General features: G+C 40.4%; 3 protein-coding genes across 3 annotated transcripts; 2 read left to right on the top strand and 1 right to left on the bottom strand.

The window, feature by feature from the left end:
• The first annotated feature begins 448 nt into the window (after positions 1-448).
• Positions 449-7956, top strand: LOC121651934 (V-type proton ATPase subunit S1-like). The gene is made up of 10 exons (XM_042004407.1): positions 449-749; positions 1439-1559; positions 1767-1841; positions 1924-2117; positions 2207-2244; positions 2333-2418; positions 3970-4202; positions 4289-4324; positions 6806-7043; positions 7127-7956. The coding sequence occupies exons 1-10, from the start codon at positions 628-630 to the stop codon at positions 7337-7339; spliced, it is 1356 nt and encodes a 451-aa protein (XP_041860341.1). The 5' UTR covers positions 449-627; the 3' UTR covers positions 7340-7956.
• Positions 7957-11084: 3128 nt separating this feature from the next.
• On the top strand, positions 11085-14228 carry LOC121651945 (protein pitchfork-like). Its single transcript, XM_042004424.1, has 5 exons — positions 11085-11345; positions 12176-12271; positions 12342-12478; positions 12547-12664; positions 14095-14228. The coding sequence occupies exons 1-5, from the start codon at positions 11196-11198 to the stop codon at positions 14131-14133; spliced, it is 540 nt and encodes a 179-aa protein (XP_041860358.1). The 5' UTR covers positions 11085-11195; the 3' UTR covers positions 14134-14228.
• Positions 14180-23528, bottom strand: taf8 (TAF8 RNA polymerase II, TATA box binding protein (TBP)-associated factor). Its single transcript, XM_042004415.1, has 8 exons — positions 23374-23528; positions 21636-21795; positions 18697-18795; positions 18557-18619; positions 16466-16590; positions 15998-16145; positions 15770-15912; positions 14180-14635 (listed from the first exon to the last, which is right to left on the bottom strand). Exons 1-8 carry the CDS (start codon positions 23419-23421, stop codon positions 14495-14497), a joined length of 927 nt encoding a protein of 308 aa, XP_041860349.1. The 5' UTR covers positions 23422-23528; the 3' UTR covers positions 14180-14494.
• Positions 23529-23689: the final 161 nt, after the last annotated feature.

The following is a 23689-nucleotide window of genomic DNA, read 5'->3' as shown; positions in this document are numbered from 1 at the left end:
TCGTTCCCAGTTGTAGGCGCAGCGCAGCGCGGCTGCAGGCAGTGGTATCCCTCCGCCGCCACAGCTGTGTGATGGGAGCTACTTTCACTGAATACACGCAGGTCTTTTAAAACACCCAACACTTTAAAAAAATATATTATTATGTCTGTTTCTACTTTAAGTTAAACATTTCTTAGCAAAGTGTCCTGTGAGAGTAACGTGTTATAATGACATATGTGTAGTAAGATGTCAGTAGCTATACCATGATATGACATCAGCACCATGGACAGCTGCCAGGTAGACCCTCGGTGTTTGAGGGACCATTAACATACACAGCGTGAATGTTTATTCTCGCAGTAATCATTGTTCAGCATGTTAAATGTCCTGCACTGTGGTGAAGTTCAGTATTACAACAGACCGGAAGCACGCGGAAGAAGTCTACGCGCCTGAAAAAACATAGAACCACAGGGGAGGTTTTGGTGCGGAAAGAAGTAGAAAAGAGGAGCAAAACTGAAGTCTGTCGCCGTGCTGCAAACAGCTGCGGGCTGGTCAGGATGAATGAAAGAAGCAGGAAGTCCTACAGCGCCGCACATGACTGTCAGCTGATCACAGTCACGTGAGCTGAACATCGCGGAAGAGCTAAAGAAAATGGCAGGGCCGACGTCGTCCAGTGGAAGAAGTTTAATGGCGTTTATTTTCTTTTTCGTTGCCTGTTTAACCTCAGGAAGTGCTACTTCACACGTGCCTTTTCTTATGTGGTCCAGCCACAGGTAATAGTTATTATTATTTATTTAGTCCACAAGAGTCGCTTTACCTAGCATCCTAACGTTAGCACTAGTAGCTGTTTGGGTGTCTATTACCTAGTAGTGGTTGGCTAGTGGTTACATAGCTGGGTTTGGGTCTGGAGAATCTGGGTTTAAGCCCCCGATCTGGCAGCAGATGTGACCCACCGCGGGCCACTGAACAAGGCTCTTAACCCCCCATCTGCTCCGCTGGCGTCGGAAAATGGCCTAGGCATGGGTTAAAAGCGTAGAGCTAATTGCGTTTTGTCTCGCAAGATATATACTGACAAATACAGTTTTCATTCATCCATTTAATTTAATTACTTTACATTTTAATGTGCAAACAACAACATCAATAAAAGAAGAATATGTACGTCTAAACTGTATGAGGTGGTTTAATCAGGAAGAGGAAGGATAGAGAGGGAAGAGATTTTAGGCTACGAGTGCAGAATTAACAGCTTTTAACTGTTTACATCTCCTACATGAAAAATATTATTGATGTATTCAGACGTTATGTTCAGTTTTTTTCTCAGTCTGAATGGAAAATTGCATTGACATGACATCTTGTTTCACACCACAAACGGATGTGGTGACTGTGTTCAATTCAGCTATGCTCAAATGTGTTTGAAACAGTTTAATAACAGTAATCATATACTCCTGTCCTCTTGTTTTCCAAGTTTACCTCCACTGGCCTCACCCACAGCTGGTCATATAACATCCAGTAAAGAACTGGGTGTCTACCTGACGTCCACCTTTGGGTCTGGATCCCACACGGTGCTGCTGTTCCTGCAGGACAAGGTCAGGGTCTGTCACATGAAAACCACAAAGCAGATTCCTGCTGGGTAGTTAAGGTTGTAGCAACAGTAAATTATGAGTAGTAGCAGCACTGCAGTCTCACCTGACACCACAATAGTGTTACTTCCTTTTTCTTTGTCTGTGGTGAATGTGTAGTATTTTTGTAGTTTGCACAAACTAATTGTACAAATGTCATTTATTTACACTCAGCTAAGTAAGGATGACTTCACGGTCTTTGGTGGAGTCTTTGGAAACAAGGAGGAAAGTGCATTTAAGAATCTTGAGGTAGGTTTATATTAATAATCCAGTAATTGTTCCTAAACAAAGATGGATACTGATGACTACTCTTTCCACTTCCTCCTTCCAGGCTGCAGTCCAGTCGTCTGCTGCATCAGTGACACTTCCTGCGTTGGAGTGGGCGGGGCTCTCTGCCATCCCCGCTATGCTGCAAGAGACGCTCGTTGCTTCACCTCTTCTCGTAGATGAAGACACTCTTTTCCACCTAAATATCAACACATCCGTCAGCAACCTGCTGCTCATCAGTCTGCCATACTGCAACGAGTAAGACTTTGAATATGTCAGCTGATCTGTCTGCTACTTAGAAATAAGAAATGTCAACGTATTTGACGTTTTTGTCTTTTGTTTTACAGGTTGTACAAATCATGCAAAGAAGTCCTACAGGACAATGGTATGTTTAAATCAGTGTTAAATTATTATCAGCTGTTTCATGGTGAACAAAGTTTTTGTTTTACTTGAATATATTCTGCTGTACACAGATCAAATTATTGGAAAAGTTCTGAGTTTCATGAAGTCAAGAGGTCTTCCATACACCGCCATATACACAGGACTTCAGCCTTCAAGAGTAAGATCTGTTTATTATCCACTTCCCCTTTAATGGTTTTACAGGTTCAACACGTTATAAAATAATGTTGTTCTTACCAGGTCTTTAAATGAGCTCCAGTAGCTGAATCACAACAACATGACTTATTGAAGCATGTTATTATTGAAACAAAACAGAAACTGAAATTTACATTCAAAGTGGAAAGCTGCGTCCATCCTGGAGTTCAGAGGGTCAGATAAACTTTAAAAACTCCAACGCTGACTCGACATCTATCCAGACTAATAATAATTACTCTGTTTTGACTCTTTGGTTTCATACGTGTCAATTACCTAAAGACTTATGACACAGCCTTGTAGCAATAGCAATGTTAAAATCAGCTGTTGGATCATCTGTTCATGAACTCTGTAGCCGTAAAGGTAACCTACCCATATCTAAATAATTTAAAGATTATATGACAGCTGTGGAGTCACTTTACGTTTCCATACTTTATTGCGGATAAATGACCGAAATGCAGTGGTTAAAAAAACTCTGTTTTCCAACACGCACTCACCTGTGTGTGTGCGCATGTGTCTATGCGTGTGCCATCAGGGAGGAACTCCACCGTGAACACAGAGCAGCTATGACATCACGTCATATAAATCAGATAAATAACATCAGACTGTTTAGTTTTTATTAAAAGAACACAGTTTAAACCTGCTCTAGACTAAACAAGACTTGTGTTTCTATAGAAAACCAGATCAACGTGATGCGCAATATAATGGTTGGGGAAAGGCTGCCTATCACTACTGTGTTGCTAAGAGACCTCTATTTAGACCTGGAAATTATGATGAAGCCACTTCCTGTCAAACTTTCCACCAATCAGAGAGCTTAAATTGACTGGAAATCATCTAGCTGCTGTATCTATTTACTAAAACCTCTGTAACTTTGCTCTGTTTAACTTCAGCTCCATGAATCCTTGCACAGATAATGTCCACATTTTGTCTTTCCAGAGTTTTCTCTACTGCATCAGATGATTAAAGGGGTTATATCTATAATGTTCAAAAGAAAATGTAGTTTCCCTATGTTCCATCCTCAGTGACTTTAACACAGCGGCATACAGATGCTTTCACCGCTGATGAAATCTCATCAGTCTTAGCTTTATTTTCATACCAACGTGGTTTACACAGTTTGGGTTTACAGAGAAATAATCAGTCATTATGGGTATGTCATTTTCAAGCAGAAACCACCAAAAACACCCTCTGGAATTAATAAAAGTCATGAAATATATTACTGACAAAGAACTTAAAGACAAACCAGCTGCAAAGATCCCCGGTCCAGTTCGCTGCTAACGTCACACAAAAACCATTCATTCAGTTCTTTCTGCTGGATCAGGAGGTGGATGCAGTTTTTCATAACTCCTATTTTAGATGTATTGAATAAATAACCTGCTGTAAACTGTCATGTTAATATTATGGCTTCATTTTTACCACCTGCTGAGAACCAGATGATTTGTTTGTTTTTGCTGTGACTGTGACCAGTTGGAGGTCAAACACTCCTGCTTGTGAGGACATAATCACCTGTATTGTTTTCCAGGTCATTTCAGAAACGTCTGTGCCGAGCCAGCCGGTGGGCCGGTCTTTACTGCAGACGGTAGAACTGGAAGTGAAGCCGCCCATCATGTTTAATCAGTCTGGTAGCCCTTGTATAATGCTGTGGGCCCAGAATCTCAACATCAGCCTCTCTGGGTCCCCCTCCTCAAACTGGATTGACCTTGCTGCACAAACCCCTTCTTTGACAGGATCCCTGTGTAATGGCACTAACTCAGTGTAAGATGGTTGGTTTATGATGAAAAATTTAAATAAAAAAGTATATAAAAAGTAATTCACCATAAGATTCTTTTCTCTCACTACAGGCTTGTGCTGAATTATGCATCGGGCTACGTTCTGAGGTAAGAGCAGAACTACTCATCCCATAATGATTGATTTAGGTATTTCCTTTGCTGGTTGTCACTGTGCAACGAACAATCCGCCATTGTGTTTAAATCGGATCTATTAAATTCTGAGCTTTCATGATAACACCTGGTTTAATGCAGAAAGAAAGAACAAAAACAAAACCTCATCACTAACAGCAGCCGCATCATTAGGACATCTGACAGGCTACTATAATCATGTGACACAGAAGGGATACACTGTGGCTGGGCCTCACATGCAGTTTTATTGTCTGAAACTCTCAAAAGTGAAGACAAATGGCATATTTTCTGTCAGCAGAGTGGTATCTCAATACTCAAAAAAGTATCAAATCCGATATTTTGACTGGCTGATATCGTATTATTGACTCCAGAGTATCGATCACCCATCCCTAGAATGAACGCTAGGCAGCCATGATGCGGACGTGTTGCCAACAGCAAGTATGTCCTATCCCTTAGTTTGCTGCAGGGTAGAAATGGTTTAAACTTTCTATAAAAATCTCCCTCCTGCCTGACCATCTACAGTGTTTTCTCCTCTTATTATTTGGTCTAAGAAAGCTCAGTCAGCTGCTCTGGTTGGTTCGGAAAAATGAAAAGGTTTTGGTAGGTCATCATAACAAATAATAAAAAACTGTTAGAAGTTCAAGGAGAAACCACACAGGAAGCACAGCTTCCAAACTAGTAAAGAAAAATCTCTCAAAAATCCATGTTTTCTGGAAGAGGAAATTTTCACATTATGTTTGGAGCTGCTGATGTTTCAGCCAATCAGGTGTTATTTATTTTCCTCTGTTTGGTCAGCTGTGGTGTGTATCCACTGCACATGAGACAAGGACGGAACGTTCTGGTCCTTTTTAAAGTCCTGGAACACAGGGTTTAGTGATGCTAAGAGTTCATGTTATGATAGGTTTGGAGGGAAGCTAAAGAGGGACATTTTTAATGAATTGTTTTCAGACTTCATTAAGATTTGCATGGGAAATGTAAACAAGTATTTCTAAAGAGGAATAAACATAGTTTTTACTGTTGCTTGTTCTCGCTGCCGATCAGCACCAACAACCACTGCTGGAAGCTAAAATTATTGGACAGAATTTACTGAAGAATTAAAGTCACAATGTTGGTGGAGTGGTGATGTGAACGGAGAAAGGAGTTGTAGTCTACAGGGGCCACGTTCACCTAGGGATGCATGATACCAACATTTACCTGTCAATACCATTAGTTCATGGTACATTATTTTATCAATACAGATAATAATACTTCTTGACCCCTGAAAGAAAATCACGATTTTACAGTGTGCATAAATATCTTTATTGCACAAGCAGTATGAAATTTATATAAATTCAATAAACTCAAGAACATCATCGATATTTAAAATAAATGTTTTTAAAACAATAAAAAAATTATACGGATGAGTAAATTAAACCAAAAAGATTAAATTAATGATTAAATGGAAAATAAAATGTATAATAATGTAATAGTAATATGAGAAATAAAATGAAACATAATGCATAACTTGCATTAAAACATGGAAATATCAAAACAAAACAGCTGCAGCATTTTTGAGACATCTGATAGGCTATCGTAATCATGTGACACAGGAGGAATACACTGTGGCTGGGCCTCACACGCAATTTTAGTGGCTAAAACTCTCAGAAGTGAAAGCAGATGGCATGTTTTGTGTCAGCAGTGGTGTCTCGATACTCAAAAAAGAATCAAATCTGATATTTTGTCTGGCTGATATCAAAGTATCGACTCCAGAGTATTGATCCGCACACCCCTACAGTCAGCACAATCTGATTTCCAGTGAGGCGGACCTGTAAAATAACACCTTAATTATCTATAACTAATAAAAACCTTATTCCCTTGCTTTGGAAATGCGTCACATTTAAAGAGGACATTTTTAAACCTTACGTGGACACCTTAGGAATTAGTTACTCTTATTAAACTATTACAGTTAATATCTATGATGTTTATACGTTTACTGTGGGCTAGATTGGAGCCTCTGGTAGGCTGCCACAGCTTTCAGTCCATTTACTTACAAATAGACTGTGTTCGTACTGTACTGTAGTCATGATGCAGGTTTCACTGGAGAGGATATGAGAGAACTGGGAATCAGAGTGAAAGTAGCAGGAACAACATTTCTTTCAGATATTGAACCCATCAGAGTCTTTTCTCTTTAAACTCAGAAGTGACAACAGTCCTCTGATTGTAGCTTCCTATGAGGCAGATACGGCGCTGTGGGCTAGCCAATCAGGTTAGCCCACAGCTAATTCTCAGTAAAGAGCAGAATTGTATGTTTCTTAAAAGAATGAATCGATGTCATGATCTTTGGTCATCTGTGTTTTAAAGCTCCCAGAGGCAGATGTTAACAATCCAGCTCTTGTGTCATGATGGTTTACACTCTTTTCCAGTTTTAAAAGTAAATGCTACTCTTTTATGTTCATGAAAACACTGAATGTCCTTCTGCAGTTTCTTCATGAGTCAGCGTTTCTATCCGGTGTCTGCTCGAAACTGGTTCAGCCTGGACTCTGTGCAGCTGCAGGCGAACGGCTTGGCTGCATCCTTTACTGGGAGGCGCAGCATCTACGCCCCTGCAGAGTATTCCTTCCACTGCAAGTCCGTCAGCAGCTTCCAGGACGCCCTGCTGGTCCCGGACCCCACCAGTCAGAACTCATCTGGGTGGAGGCTCAGCTTCATCGACTTCCAGGTAACCAGTGTTCCTGCTGCTGCTGCTGCAGCCAGGCTGGTCCAATGTTCACTTCTTACATGTTTTCATTGTTTCTGTTCCAGATTCAGGGCTTTGGTTTGGCCAACGGAACTAACTTCTCTTATGCGAGCGACTGTGCCAGCTTCTTCACGGCAGGGATCTGGATGGGCCTGCTCACGGCGCTGCTCATGACGCTCATCTTTGTGTATGGACTTCACATGATCCTGCAGCTGAACACCATGGATCGATTCGATGATCCAAAAGGTCCGTCCATTTCTGTGCCTCAGTCGGAGTGAAGCTGTCCGAACTCTCAAACACACTCCGGTGTCTATAAGTGCCATTAGGTTGTTTTTGGACCCCCTTGTTTTTAAGGTTTTTGCCTTATTCCTTCTAAATGTGGACATTTCTTCTGTGATTCCTTTACCGAACTCCTTCCAGGTGTTTGGATGCTGATATTTTCACATGTGCCAACATTGATTTTATGATTTTAGTGCCTGTGTTTGTAGATCGAACCATTTACTGCTGATTTTAAAATTATTACCATTCTTACCAAAGAATGCCTTTTTCTCCAAATGATTGTTTCCCCTCATTCTTTACGTTGGAACTTCTCCCAACAACTGCTGGTGCCTGTTAAGAAAGTGCCTGTTAACACTGTTCGCCTGTAACATTGAATCAGTTTAATGCTTCCTGCTGCGTTTACTAATGACAGCTCAGTCACAGGAGTTAAAAGTGGAATAAAATAATTTATTTGTGTACCAGGATTTGTGTGAATAACTTAAGATGACCTGAAGTCTGAGGATCATCAGCTGTTGAAGTGACTGTCAGACATGTTGATGTGCAGTTTGCATGTACACCTTTAATTTACAAATAAATCTATTTCCACCTGATGATTGAATAAAAACTATTTCCTGAATAGAGGTGAATTCTAATCTGTAATACTGGGGAGAACACCAGGAAAAGGGTGACACATGTAAATGAGACCTTATGAAAAGGCTATTTAACTTCAGTTGTCACATGTTGATCCTCTTCATCAAGTATAAACAGTTTGGACAGACGGGTACCATCACCATGTAGACGGTGAGGTGATGCTGTATGAATACTGCATCATGGTGTAGATCCCGAGAGTCAAACTCATCTTAGCTCAGGTTCCACATTCAGTGCAATCTGATCTCCAGTGGAGCAGACCAGTAAAATAACAGTATAATCTATAAATAATGGGGAAAAAATTCTTTATTTTTGTGCAAAGAACAAGTGTCAGATATTTATATTTAATTCACTATCCTTTAAGAAAACATGAATAACCTGAAATTTCTAGAGAAAATTAAGTGCTATTTCAACATTGTTTATCATTTACACGTTTATCACAACTTCCAGACCACAATGTATCAGCTAACTCCAAAGCATTTATTCCCAGGTATCTGGAAGTGAAAAATCCAGTATTTCACACTATGATCAGAGTAATGAGAAGTTATTTTAAATGTATGTATGGGCCACCTGAACTAACTCACCTCAAAATATATATCATATATATATATGTATACATGCACAGTGAGATATTTCGAGCTTTTATTTGTTATAATTTTGATGATCGTGGTTTACAGCTTACGAAAACCCCAAAATCATAATCTTAGAAAATTAGAATATTACATGGAATTAAATAAAAGGTATTGAATACAGAAGTGTTGACCAACTGAAGAGTTTAGTCATGGATATGAGCTCAGTACTTGGTTTGAGCCCCTTTTGCATGAATTACTGACTCTAAGCAGCGTTGCATGGATGTTGTCCGCCTGTGGCCCTGCCAGCCAGGGTGTACTGGAAGACAAGGATACTTCAATAGTGACCTTTGACTCTTCTGCGTTGCTCATGTGTCTCATCTTTCTCTTGGCAATGACTCATAGATGTTCTAATCTACGGGGTTCAGATTAGGAGAGTTTGCTGGCCAATCAAGCACAGTAATCCCATGGTCACTGAACCAGGTTTTGGTGCTTGTGGAAGTGTGAACAGGTGCCAAGTCCTGCTGGAAAATAAAGTCAGAATCTCCAAAAAGCTTTTCTGCTGAAGGAACCTCCTGAAATCTCCTGGTAGACGCAGCGTTGACTGTATTTAATGAAGCCCAGTGGACCAACGGCAGCAGATGACATGGCTCGCGCATCACCACCGACTGTGGAAACCTCACATTGCTCTTTAAGTGTCTTGGATTGTTGCGTCTCCAGTCTTCCTCCAGACTATGAGACCTGGATTTTCAAATGAGACTCAGAATTTGCTGTCATCAGAAAAGACCACTTTGGACCACTGCTCAACAGACCAGTTCATTTTTCTGTAGCCCAGGTAGATGCTTCTGACGTGTTTTGTTCAGAAGCAGCTTGACAAGAGGACTACGACGTGAAGTCCAGGTCCAGGATCCGTCTGTGTGTGGTGGCTCTGGAAGCACTAATTCCAGCCTCAGTCCACTCCTTGTGAAGCTCCCCCACATTTTGAATGGCCTTTTCCTGATGATCCTCTCCAGGCTGCCGTCATCCTTGCTGGTTGTTCCACCTTTTCCTTCCACACTTTTCCCTTCCCTTCCACTCAACTTTTTACCAATGTGCTTTGATGCAGCACTTCGGGAGCATCCCTCGTCCTTTGAAATTACCTTTTGAGGCTTTCCCTCCTCGTGGAGGGTGTCAGTGATGGTTTTCTGCTCTTGATTTCTCTCCATGATTGTGAATTCTACTGAAATAGACTGAGAGACCATTTAAATGCTCAGGAGTCCTTTGCAGGTGCCTTGGATTAATAAGCTGATTAGAGTGTGGCACTTAGAGGGCACAACATTGAACCTTTTCACTCCATTCTAATTTTCTGACATTTTGATTTTTGGGTTTTCATAAATGTGACCGCCCTGTGCCTGTCAGTCTTTATGTAAATTGACTGCTAGTGCTTACAGGTGGTTGGCTGCTGAATCTGTGCTCCGTCCTCCATCTCCAGGATTGGTTGCCGGCAGCTCCGTCTCCTCTGTGATTGGCCAGTCATGAAGACTCCTTGCTTCATAAGCGCCTGTTCATCTTGATTCTGGGCAGTTGTGTCAGATTAGGGCACAGTTTGCCAATGTGGATAGGAACTGAGCGGGATTACAGCTCAGTTTACCACTGAGGACTGGGTTGCTGTCTTGGAGCTTGTTTGCTGTAGAATTACAGATCTTTGTCTTTTTGTTTCCTTTGTTGTTGCTAACTGCCATTGTGGGCTTTTTGCTCCTGTCACAGGTTGATTTGTGTTGAGTACTTTTGTTCAAAGCAATAGGATATTTGGATGCCTTTTTGTTTACTAAGTGAATGGAGTGATTCCTTTGTTATTTATGCATATCTCTGTAAATAATTTTGCTTTCATTGTACATAACTGTCTGATAGTTTGTGTTGCCATCCCTTTTCCCCCTGGACCCTGCAGGGTTGTAAAAATCAGCTGTAAGCCATAATCATCAAGATGGTAACAAATAAATGCCTGAAATATCTCACTTTGCATGTATGTATGTATGTGTGTGTGTATATATATATATATATATATACATACATACATACATACATACATACATACATACAGGTAGAAATTAGTTACTTTAAATTAGAAAAAGATAATGTCTTGTCTGTCATTTTCACATACCAAATTTATCCCACTGGCCAGATAGGACCCTTTGGTGTGCCGGTTTTGGGTCTCCGGCTGTATGTTTGACACCCCTGGTTTATGTTAATGTAGAACAAATGAAAGTACATCACGTGCTGCATTTACTTGCACCTAGCTATCTAAGGTTTACCAAGGTAAAGGCTATTTTGGACTGAATATTTGTAATAATTTCATTGTCAATATATGGGGTGCCCCGTTATTTCATATTTCTGAGATATTTTGGGTCTACGGCTGTGGTTTGAAGTGTATTCATTATAGCAGAATAACTTGTTTTACTGATTTAAAAAATAAAACTTGATTAAAAAACACTGAAAATGTTAAACGTTTGTGTTTAACTTAAACCTTTTCGTTTCAGCAGAATGACGTCAACCAGGAAACGCTTAGTGTTGCCATGGTTACAGCAACTGAAAACGGGTCTAGGCGAAGCTTCTGTTCCGTTTTATTATTTTCTTCTTCTTCTTCTTCTTCTGTTTCTTTTCTATTTTGTTTTTCCCCATTATGAAACCAACCCCTCCTGGCAGAGTTGTTTTTGGCAGCTCCCAGAAGAGAAGAATATTTCCAGTCCAGAATGCTCCAGACCGGATGGGGAACCAGCTCTCTCGGCCGGACGCTCCTCATCTGGGTCCGGGCTGCTACAACAACCATGAGGTTGGTGTGAGGAAACATTCACAAGCAAAGTTTTTTTTCCCTCTCCCAAATAACTTTATTGAACATGGACATTGTAAATATAAAGAGATAAATGTACCTTAAGCTCTCAATAAACTGTCTTTAGCTTGCACTTTGTCTAATGCAGCCTTTTACCAAACTGGGGGTCCCGACCTCCAGAGAGTCCCAAGGTCATTATTTGGGACATTTATTAGGGCTTTAAAAATTAATGAGTTAATGCAAATAGATTAATCTATGGAAGTCATTTTAACGCATTAATGCATACACAACAAATAGTATTACCCATACCATATTTAAAATCTAAAATCAGCATTATCTCGATCATAGGTGCTTTGTTACAGAGGTGAACCGAATCCACTAAAACACTTTATTTATTATTTATGAAGTTTATGGTAATTTTCAAGAATAAAATTTAGTTATCTATGTAACCTGGATATGTTGGGGTTACGACTTTTTGGTAGTTGTATTAAGGGGGTCTTAAAGGAAAATGGGCAGGGAACCACTGGTCTACAGGGTCGTGTAATTTTATGGCCTAAAACTCTCAGAAGTGACACCATAATATTTTAAAGAATTATTTTTGACTGGCAGATGTCGAGTTTCGACTCCAGAATATCAGTAAAAACCATGTGTAAACACGGCAGGTTTCATTGCGCTAAATCTGGGTAATTTGAGTGCTTTTAATGAAACTGCAAAGTCAAACTCTTGAACGCCTCAGAAAAGTAACGTTCAAGCCGCCATTGTGTTTCCCTCTCCTCATGAACGAAGTTTGGGTTTCATATGCAGAAAGTTTGTCATAGATCCCCTTTCTTCAGTTTGGAACCATCATTCAAGCCCTCCAGAACAAACCTGGCAGTCAGAGGGGGTATGGCTCCTGTGCCAACACTGCGGCCCGCTTCATACCTACAAAGGTCCGTTTTTAGTGCATTATGGTCTAATAAAACAGGACCAGAAACCCGTATAACATGTCATGTCCCTCAGCAGGCGGTGACCCCTTCGCCACAGCAGTACCAGCCGGACCAGAACCGGTCCACAGTTCCTCCTCCTGGAAAAACACCTTTCGGATCAACTGCACGGAGATTCATACGTGTTCCACGAACAGCTGAGGAGACTCCAGGGTGAGAAACTGAGACACAACCGAACCGAAACACAACCGAACCGAGCTGATGTTTTATCTATGACGCAGCCCAGCGGTCTTCTATGTCCATGAAGTGACCCACAAGAAAGTGAGCTGGCCCATGTGCTTTGGTAGGCCGGACTGGTCTAAGCTGCCTCCCTTAGAGAAGAAGTCCCTGAGGGGGAAGGTGAGGGAAGCCAGACGTCCTACTTCTTCTCATTAACTTGAAATACAAATATTTTTATATCTAAAAAACTTATAAAATTCAGAAAAAAAAACTTGTTGGGAACTAAAATTATGTAGCTAATTAGAAAAACAAAGAAAACAAAACTTAAATTTCGACAAACCAAAGCTAATTTTTCGAAATATTTTTTTTTTTGTTTCAGTTTAATTAATTTTAATAGTCATAAATTCAGAAAACGCAAACATGTTTTTTTCGGAGGGTGGTGGGGGCTGAATTATTATATTAATTTTGGAAAATATTTTATTTACTTTTTAAATGTATTTAATAACTTAAGAAAAAAATTATTCTTGTACAAAATTAAAAACGTCTTTAAAAACGAATAGTCTCATAAATTCAGAAAAACCATGCTGCTTTTTTTAATTTAGAAAATATTTTCTTTTTAATTATACTAAAATTTGGAAAAACATAGTTTTTAAAAAATTAAATATATTATCAGTCCATAAAACAGATAAGTCTCAGAAATCTAGAAAAAAAAAACAGAATCCATTTTTTTTTTTTTTTTTTTTTAAACAGAATCTCAGAAATAGATGCAAAGTAAATAAATTGTTTCCATTAAAACCAGGAAGCTAATTTGAAAAAATGACTGTAGTGACTGTGAACCACAAAGTCACCACTTACCAGGAATTTGATCTTTTTATTCCTTCAGTACCACCACGGTGATCGTCTCTGGGATTTTTTGGGGGAAAATCTGATCAATGTGCCTTAAATACTGTTGAATACAGTTATCACACTAAGTCTTCATTATGACCACATACTTAATTAAAGATGAATTGTCCTTTTAAAACAATTTAGCTTTTATAAATTTAGCCTTAATTTTACCCAAGATTACTACTTTAAGAGCCAATGGTTATTTTAATTTAGTATACTTATGGATCCCATTTAATGTAAACATAGTTCTGAAAACCTAAATATATTAGTCAAAACCAACATTAAGATGAGTTTGAGAAGTTAGGATTCCCTAAAGACCATTTCTGATTTTGGAATTAATCAGAATGATGTTAAAGCCATTGATGAGCATTTTAATGAAGGAGTAAGAGAAGGAAAAGAGATCTCAGATTTCTTTAGATTTCATCTCTGCGGAAGCAGAGTAGCTCGATTATTGTCCCTTTTTTAATAGTTACAGCAGCATAAGTTAATTTTCTTATCTCGAGATTAACGGGACCGTTTTCTCGTAACAATCAGATCATTTTTCTGGTTACCTTGAGAGAACAAAGTTAGTTTTCTCCAGACAAATGACCCTGTTATCATGTGAAAACGTGAATACGACCGCTCCCAGCCTCCATACATTCCTGCAGCTGCTGTTGAAAACACTTGCCATCATTTTCTGGGTAAATCTGACTGAATTCTTGTGTTGTTTTTGGTTTTCTCCTCAGCTGACCAGTGAGAGGGACTTCCTGAAACAGAGAAGCTGACTGGCCTACCTGAGTTTATACTATCACTGACCACAGCGACACCAAGCCCTGTTTTTATCTTATTTTACTGCTCAATAAAACAGAAACAAACTCAAATAAAAAAAAAAGTAAAAAACAAACTTTTTTTTTCCTCCTGCAGGTCCTGTATGTTCTGCATGTTCAACAAAATGACTTCAGACTAATTATATACAATGTGAGAAAGTTCTGCGAAGGTAACCCAGTCCTGTTTGACAGATGTCAGTCAGCAGCACTGGTCCTACTGGTCCAGCCCTGTGATCCCAGTAGGTTCCACTCCTCTCTGTGGAGTCCAGCACCAACTGCTGAGGTAAACATGAGTCTGTTGGCTCCAGCAGATCCAGACTCATTTCTTCCTCCTCACTTTGGGTTTCTTGACCGGCCGGAGGTACGGGTTGTCAATCATGTTCTCCTCGCTGGCCTTGGAAGACGGAACGACGCCGCTGGGAGGAAGCATGGAGTTCTCTTTGTCAGCGCCTGGATCATCCTGAAAATAATAAACAGGGAGACATAAACATGGTAAAGTATATATACATGGACTGTACATAGCTTAGTAACAGCAAAAAATTAATAGCAAAAACAATAAGATGCATAAACATCCAAAAATATATATATATATATATATATATATATATATATATATATATATATATATAATGTATATATGGGCTGAACACAGAGCAAAAAAAACTAAATGAGGCTTATGTAATTCTGAAGCTGGACGAGCTGATTTCTTCAGTTATGAAAATCAAATTGTTGGAGTTAATTCATGTTGGTGAAAACAGAAGATCTGAGATCATGTTCGTGCCACTCTGTCCAACCAGCAGAGGGAGAAATGTAAACAAAATGCTGTTTTTAAATCTGAGAATAAATATTCCTCAGCCGGAAAAGGTGGGTAGTGACCGAAAGAACAAGATCGTGAGTACAAGCGACCGAAATAAGTTTTCTCTGCAGGGTGGCCGGGCTCTCCCTTAGAGATAAGGTGAGAAGCTTGGTGATCCGGGAGGGACTCAGAGTAGAGCTGCTGCTCCTCCACATCGAGAGGAGCCAGACCAGGTGGCTCGGGCATCTGGCTAGGATGCCTCCTGGACGCCTCCCTGGTGAGGTGTTCCGGGCACGTCCCACTGTAAAGAGGCCCCGGGGCAGACCCAGGACACTCTGGATGGACTAAATCTCGCGGATGGCCTGGGAACGCCTCGGGATCCCCCCGGATGAGCTGGTGAATGTGGCCGGGGAGAGGACAGTCTGGGTTTCCCTGCTTAGGCAGCTGCCCCCGCAACCCAACTCCTGATAAGCGGCAGATAATGAATGGATGGATGGATAGAATAAATATTCCCCACATAACTGCTTCTGCGTACTGGGTGGATCAGATCCAAACACTGAAACACAAATTTCTCATGTTTGTACGAAAGCAAATTTACTTCACAACTTTTCATAAACAACCTCCAGCAGATTTAGCCAGGATTTAAACTGAAAGCATAGAGCAGCGCCAGCGGGTCTGGAAATCTCTACAATGCTTTTTTATTGAAGGATTAATTTTTTATGCTGTGAGAAAATGAGAATGATCCGGACAGGTAGTAACACAGGACTTTTATCGTGCTTGTCAGAAGGGAGGACTCACCGTGATGATGTTTCCTGCCACGTTCTCGCCGTCCGTCTGGTCATCCTGCTCAGATGAGTCAGTTTCCTCCAGACTCTGCAGTTCCAGCTCCGAGGGTAAGAGGGCGCTCAGGTACGGGATGACGCTTGGCCGCGCTGCGATCACTAAGAGAAAAAAAGGTTGTGTTATGGGGGGATGGTGGGGATGTAGCTGAACTTGGACAGAGGTCGTTCTGTGAGGATGACTTACATGGGAAGGCAGTGACGTCGTCTTTGAAGAGGCTCTGAGTTTCTCCGGTCTTGGCCATGAATCGTGTGAGGGCTCGTTCCACGTCTCTCCTCTGGGTTGCCGCCTTCTCTCGCACCACCTGGTATTCTGACACCGGCTCCCTGAAAGTCTGCATGAAGGAAAACACACCTTCCAGAGTTAGCGTGTAGTCAAGATTCCTCCCAAAGGAACCGGTACGTCTTCTAGGGCATCGTTCACCTGCGGTTTATGGTAACCATGGTAACGAGCCAAGTGGGGCTGTTAAATTTAGAATTGTTTGTGCAAGAGCAGTTGTGTTGTTTCTAATCTTTTGTGTGTGTTCTTTATGTCTGCTAACGTCTATTTACCTTTATGTAAACAATAACAAACCATTATATAAATCCATCAATCATGGGTTTGCCCAGGGGCTACTTATTTTGAAAACCAGAGCGTTGTCAGGTTCCTACTCACGGGTGTTTTGATGTAGGTGTGGGGGTCTGGGAACTCTGGGAAGTAGCTGGGAATGTGCGGTGGATGCGTGCGCTTCTGCCCAGCTGACAACGATTTAGGAGTCACGGGTGCGTTGGTGACGGGAGCTGAAATCCACATGAACAACCATGAGAAACCAGTCGAGAACCAAATTACATATTTAACCATTAAAACTCCAAACACTCCAATCTTGTATTTGTATTTAATATTTCTTAATCTGCTTTTTTTTTAACTCTGTTTTTTTTGTAGTAACACACAGATTTTCCAGTTGTGGGATTAATAAAGTCTTAAATAAATAATCAAATAAAATTTTATTTATAAAGCACATTTCATACATAAGTAGCAGAAAGTGCTTTACATAATAAAATGCACACAAAACAATGTTTGCAAATAAAAAGAATATAAAACAGCAATTAAAAATCACCCCTACTCACACCTACTCTTTCTCTCTCTTTCTCACACACACACACACTCATTTTTTTTCTTCTCTTTTCTAACTTGTCCTGTCCAGCACGGTAGCAGCAGAATGATGGTCTGGCTGCTGTGTTCTGCCGAACAAATTTGCTTTGCCAAGGGGAGCTTTATGCTCCTCTTGATAATCTGATTCTTTTCATCTATTTATCTATATCTTATTTATTTATTTTGTATTATGGAATTGATGTAATCTTGCTGGACCTGACCGGCGATGATAGAAAAAAGGAGAATAATAAAGAGAACCAAAAAGGAAAGTAGAAAAAAAGGCAGAGGAGACAAAGACAAAATCAGAATATAATCTGGCTTGACACTACAGTGAGGTGAGGAAACTATATTTTGGGGATCCGTCCACACCAGGAGCCACCATGACCTCAGAGGCTGCTACCATGGGACAGCCCAGGTCCGGGCAGGCTGGGGCCTACACCACAGCCATTTGGGCTGCAGTGCAGGGCCGTTAGCCACCCACACCACAGCCATCCCCATGGCAACAATCCTGCAGACCTCAACCAGGTTTTAGTCCTGCCTTTAGGAACCAAAATTTCTCAGGAATGGTAGCGTGTAAACCAAAAACAAATCAATAATACACATTCAGTGGTGACCAAGTCTTTTCTCATCTGCATATTATTGTCTTAAGTCTTGGCTTGCAGGAAAAAAATATTGTAATTGAAACAAACTATTTACATATTTACACTTTTTCCTCCAGCATTGTCCCCCGCCCCATTTCCAGTTATTTCTGTTACTTTTTACCTTCTATCCTCACAAAGCCAACTCCAAATCAGCTGCATTTTGGTGCCACCGTGCATCAAAAACATCTTCTTGGCTTTATTCCAGCCATAGAGGAGCATTATTTTTGTTCTATTCAGACACACTGGCTGCGTCTGACTGGACATTACCGCCAATTTAAGCTCTCTGATTGGTGGAATGTTTGACAGGAAGTGGCTTCATCATCATTTCTGGGTCATAATAAAGGTCTCTTAGCAACATAGTAGTAACAGCGATGTTTTTTATGATTAAAATGTGATAAATAATGGTGTTATCATGGATCATTGTGGATTTACCAGATAGTCTCTACATAAACACTACATTTTGTGGCTGGATTGTAAACCTCTTGGCTGGGGTATAAATGCCTGGTAAACTTCCATAGATCACCTAAAGGATCTGCATATGGTAGGGCCGGCGTAGCTGACGCTAGTGAAATGTGCTCTTACACTTGAGCGTAGGGTTACAGCACCGTGTTGCAGTTTCTCTCTACCGCACAAATTCAGCGAGACACTTCAGAAACACAGAAATCTGTTTTCACAACCACGTAACCGTGCTGCAAGCAGGGTCCACGTCGGGTCTGGAAGAGTTGCGAGTCAAGCCTTCGTGACCTACACGGAGCACAGGTGGTGACGCCGTAACAGACCTTACACAGATGCTGTGTGAGTATAAATCCAGCTTTACACACTACCATTCCTGAGAAACTTCTGACGGTGTGATGATCTCCCTGGGATCTCGCAGAGTTTTAAGGGTTAAACCAGTTTATGTATAAAAACTATCAGCATCAATTTTGCAACCCAGATGGACAAAGTTAGAAATAAGGAGTAGATTTCCGCTTACGGGCAGTTATGACCATCCTCTGAGATCGTTTGGCGTACACAGGCAGGGTGTCCACATTGAAACCTTCAGTGACACAAAAACGTTTAAATCTCTGAGTTTTACAGTATATAATCCACATGTTGGTGTTTTTGTGAGCTTACCCATCTCGATGAGGGTCACCACCGTGTCTGACAGGGTTGGGATACTCCTGGCTGTGTGTTCACAATATGCTTTAGCACATCGACCTATTTCAGTTATATCTAAAAAAAAAAAAAAAAGAAAAAAAAAAGAGAGAAACCTTAGGATTTCAGAGAATTCTCAATTAATTGATTTATTTACAACAAAGAAACAGACCAGCTGTAGTTTAAAAATATCTGCTCACACACTGGAAAAGTGTTGTCTTCCTGTGAGGAAGGAAAATGAAGAGTTATAGTTTAAAGCTTGACCAATTAAATTGGCCGATTATAGCCCTTTTTAAAATAACCATAATCGGCCAGAGTTTAGGCGATTAAATGCTGATATATTCCTAATAACTCATAAAACAGTAAATACTGTTAAATGTCGGGAGTTGTGCTGATGATGTTGTTGCACCGCTTGTCCACTAGATGGAGCCCTGACTCTATTCAAGCCTCAGTCCACACCGCTGTCAGTAACTTACAGCAGTAGCTACAGCCAGGCAGCACTACAGGGGTGGGAGCCTGACAACAGATACGTTCATAACAACGTTGTGAAATTTATAATGACTCAGCACGTCTCCAGTTTCAGTTTAACTCTGTTTGCCATGTGTCATGACATGTGCTTTGTTACGTCGGTCATGCTTTTTATTTACACTGCATTGCTAACCTAGCGTAAGTTATTGCCTGTCTGTTTATGTTAGCAAGAACATCGCTGTGGTTATGCCAACCTAGCATAACATTAGCTAACAGCCTAAAAGCCAGTAAGTAACTGCAGAAATAACCCAAGTGTACAAAATATTAGAGAGTGTTCATCTCGCCATCAGCTGCGTGTTGAGATGCATTTAGGAGGAGCGATGTGAAGCAGAAAGGAGGGAAAAGTTAAATTGATGAAGATTACTGTCTTCAGCAACTGCCATGATGCCATATCACTTTTGTCAGAAAATACTCGGACGCAACCCAGGCTGTAACAGCAACACACACACACAGTGTTGTTGTGGAGTAACATGAGTTCCAGACATATACACATATATATATACAGTGTGTGCAGAATTATTAGGCAAATTGTATTTTTGAGGATTAATTTTTATTATAGAACAACAACTATGTTCGCAATGAACACAAAAGACTCATAAATATCAAAGCTGAATATTTTTGGAAGTTGGAGTGGGGCTTTTTTAGTTTTAGTATCTTAGGAGGATATCTGTGTGTGCAGGTGACTATTACTGTGCATAATTATTAGGCAACTTAACAAAAACCAAATATATACCCATTTAACTTATTTATTTTCACCAGGGAAACCAATATAACAACTCAAAATTTACAAATATACATTTCTGGCATTCAAAAACAAATCAGTGACCAATATAACCACCTTTCTTTGCAAGGACACTCAAAAGCCTGCCATCCATAGATTCTGTCAGTGTCTTGATCTGTTCACGATCAACATTGCGTGCAGCAGCAACCACAGCCTCCCAGACACTGTTCAGAGAGGTGTACTGTTTTCCCTCCCTGTAGATCTCACATTTGATGAGGGACCACAGGTTCTCTATGGGGTTAAGATCAGGTGAACAAGGAGGCCATGTCATTATTTTTTCTTCTTTTAGACCTTTTCTGGCCAGCCACGCAGTGGAGTACTTGGATGCGTGTGATGGAGCATTGTCCTGCATGAAAATCATGTTTTTCTTGAACGATGCTGACTTCTTCCTGTACCACTGCTTGAAGAAGGTGTCTTCCAGAAACTGGCAGTAGGACTGGGAGTTGAGCTTGACTCCATCCTCAACCCGAAAAGGTCCCACAAGCTCATCTTTGATGATACCAGCCCATACCAGTATCCCACCTCCACCTTGCTGGCGTGTGAGTCGGAGTGGAGCTCTCTGCCCTGTACTGATCCAGCCACAGGCCCATCCATCTGGCCCATCAAGACTCTCTCATTTCATCAGTCCATAAAACCTTAGAAAAATCAGTCTTATGATATTTCTTGGCCCAGTCTTGACGTTTTATCTTGTGTGTCTTGTTCAGTGGTGGTCGTTTTTCAGCCTTCCTTACCTTGGCCATGTCCCTGAGTATTGCACACCTTGTTCTTCTTGGCACTCCAGTGATGTTGCAGCTCTGAAATATGGCAAAACTGGTGGCCAACGGCATCTTGGCAGCTTCACGCTTGATTTTCCTCAGTTCATGGGCAGTTATTTCGCGCCTTGTTTTTTCAACATGCTTCTTGTGACCCTGTTGACTATTTTGAATGAAACGCTTGATTGTTTGATGATCACGCCTCAAAAGCTTGGCAATTTTAAGAGTGCTGCATCCATCTGCAAGACATCTCACTATTTTTGACTTTTCAGAGTCCGTCAAATCTCTCTTCTGACCCATTTTGCCAAAAGAATGGAAGTTGCCTAATAATTATGCACACCTGATATAGGGTGTTGATGTCATTAGACCACACCCCTTCTCATTACAGAGATGCACATCACCTGATATGCTTAATTAGTAGTAGGCTTTCAAGCCTGTACCGGTTGGAGTAGAACAACATGCATAAAGAGGATGATGTGATCAAATACTCATTTGCCTAATAATTCTGCACACACTGTATATATATACATATACATATATATATATATATATATATATATATATATATACACATATATATGGCCTACCTATGGCCTAAATCTAAAGATAAATTCATCAGTACAACTGGTAGCTATGTTAATGCGTCCTTAGAAAGAAAAGAATCACAATGCAAATTTAAATAAAATAAAATAAATAACGATAAAATTTAAAATAAAATAAATCAAAAGTTATTAAATTCATATATATTTTTTAAATTAATCAGGTGCTTAATTGGTTATCAGAATTTATTCTGCCAAATATTGGAATTGGCTTTAAAAAATCCATATTGGTTGGGTTCTACTGTAGTTCATACATACAGCTCTGCATCATCTCTGTGAGCGTCTCCACCGCCGCCTTCTCTGCGCTCTCGAAGCCACTCTCGGTGAGGAGCGCGCTAACAACCACCTGCAGCGTGCGGCGGCGGGCCAACAGGTAGTTCTCTGCCGGACTGGATGCTGCTTTGGCTCCAACGCTGCGCTGAAAGACAAGACAGATGATGAAATGCCTTTTCTTAATCTGAATTAGAAAGTCACCTTTTAGATTGACATTTACAGTGGAAATACAACAATGAAGTTAGCTTCTGATTTGATTTTTAGGGATGTTGCGATTACTTAATTTCACAATTAATTATAGTACTAAATGCCACAATTAATTAATTGTGTTTTTATGGGAAAGTGCAACAGAGGAAAAGTTATTTCTGCCAAACTAACAGATTAAATCATCCTGGTTGGCTTTCTTTGCTTCTAGAAATAATGAGCAAGGTGTCATTATGGAGGATGGCTGACCAGCCTGTAAAGCAAGGCAAAAACAAAGGGTGAGAAACATCATCCAGGTCATTCAGGAGGGGCTCAGAGTGGAGTCACTGCTCCTCCAAATCCAGAAAAGCAAGATGAGGTAGCTCGGGCATCTGGTTAGGATGCCTTCTGGGTGAGGTGTTTCGGGAAGGTCCATTCAGGAGGAAACCCCATGGAACCAAGGATGTAAGAGAGGGAATTCACCATGCTGGCATAGGAATGCCCCGGGATCCCTGGAAACTCTGGCAAATGTGGTTGTGGTTGGGGAAAGGAAAGTCCCTGGAAGATCCCGTATAAGCATCGAGAAAATGGATGGATGGATGGATGGACATTTGAATTTCAATGTAATTGCAACAATTTCAGTTTTCTAATTATGTATGACTCTGTTTGGGTTTACAGCGGAGTTTAGTTCAACGGCATTCACTGAACTTTTCATTATATGAATGGAAAAAAATGAAAAAGTCTAGTTTGTTTTGCTGTTCAAACATGATTATGGCATGTGTCGGTAGTCACAACCAGTTGGTCAGTGGGCAATGGTCTGTTATCTATTTCCACTGTTCTAGTATTATTTGTTATTAGTATTATTTTTCTATTTTGCTAAAGGACAGCCGGAATTCAAAGCTAGCTGGATGTTTTTCCTGGGTTTTTAAATGTAATAACCTTTTACTCCCACAAACTGTAGTCTGTATGTAAAAACTCTATTAGTCATAAAAACATCCAAAATATTGTAGCTTTTGAGCAGGTTCCCAAAAAGCAGAGTAACTGCTAGTTTTTTTACATATCGGGTGACTTTGTTGTGAATCACCGCTTTACAAATAAAGCTGAATTGAATCACGACTGGGAAGCTAACTCAGGCGTCGTCAAAATATTTACAATTGGGTTAATTTTGGACTAATCTCAATTCTTAGTATTCATGCATTAATTTAAAAGAGAAAGAAATGTTTAGCACATTTAAACTGTTTAAAAGCTGATATAATTATGTCCAGTGTTTTTTTCTTCAGTTCAGTAACTGATCCTAGGTTTATATAACTATCACTGTGGTGATAGTGTTCAATAAAATGGTTTAACCTCTCACGTTAGTTAAACAGTCGTTACATAATAAAGTCCAGCTGGTTCTTATATAGTTTATAACTGTTTTAACTGAATAATTAATGGGTAGAAATGTCACTTTATGGTTCACAGCCTGCTGGAAATGCTAGCTGAAACACCATGAAGCTGGCGCAGTTTGCTGCGGACGGTGACTGTAAAATTAGCTTCTTACTCCGCCTGAATTCAGCGACCCTCCCGACGCGACCGCGGGATCCGCCATCAGCACTTCTTTTTATTTTCCTCTTTGACTTAAGGAGATTGACGGCGACCACTACTTGATTTATCCGACGGGCATTTAGCCGCCATTAGTAAACACAGTGGAAAGAAACTACGTCACTTCCGCATCTGGTCGGAAGTTGTAATTATCCCACTCACGTTTGTGAGTGCCCTCTGGTGGTCATTTGTAATAAAGCACCCGTGATTAAAAATGAGTGTACAAAACTCTTTGTAGGTCATCTATCGCGACAAAGACACAGTGTTAATGATTT

Source organism: Melanotaenia boesemani, chromosome 13 (assembly GCF_017639745.1).
Source record: "Melanotaenia boesemani isolate fMelBoe1 chromosome 13, fMelBoe1.pri, whole genome shotgun sequence".
NCBI lineage: Eukaryota > Metazoa > Chordata > Actinopteri > Atheriniformes > Melanotaeniidae > Melanotaenia > Melanotaenia boesemani.
This window is presented reverse-complemented; position numbering and strand designations above follow the sequence as displayed.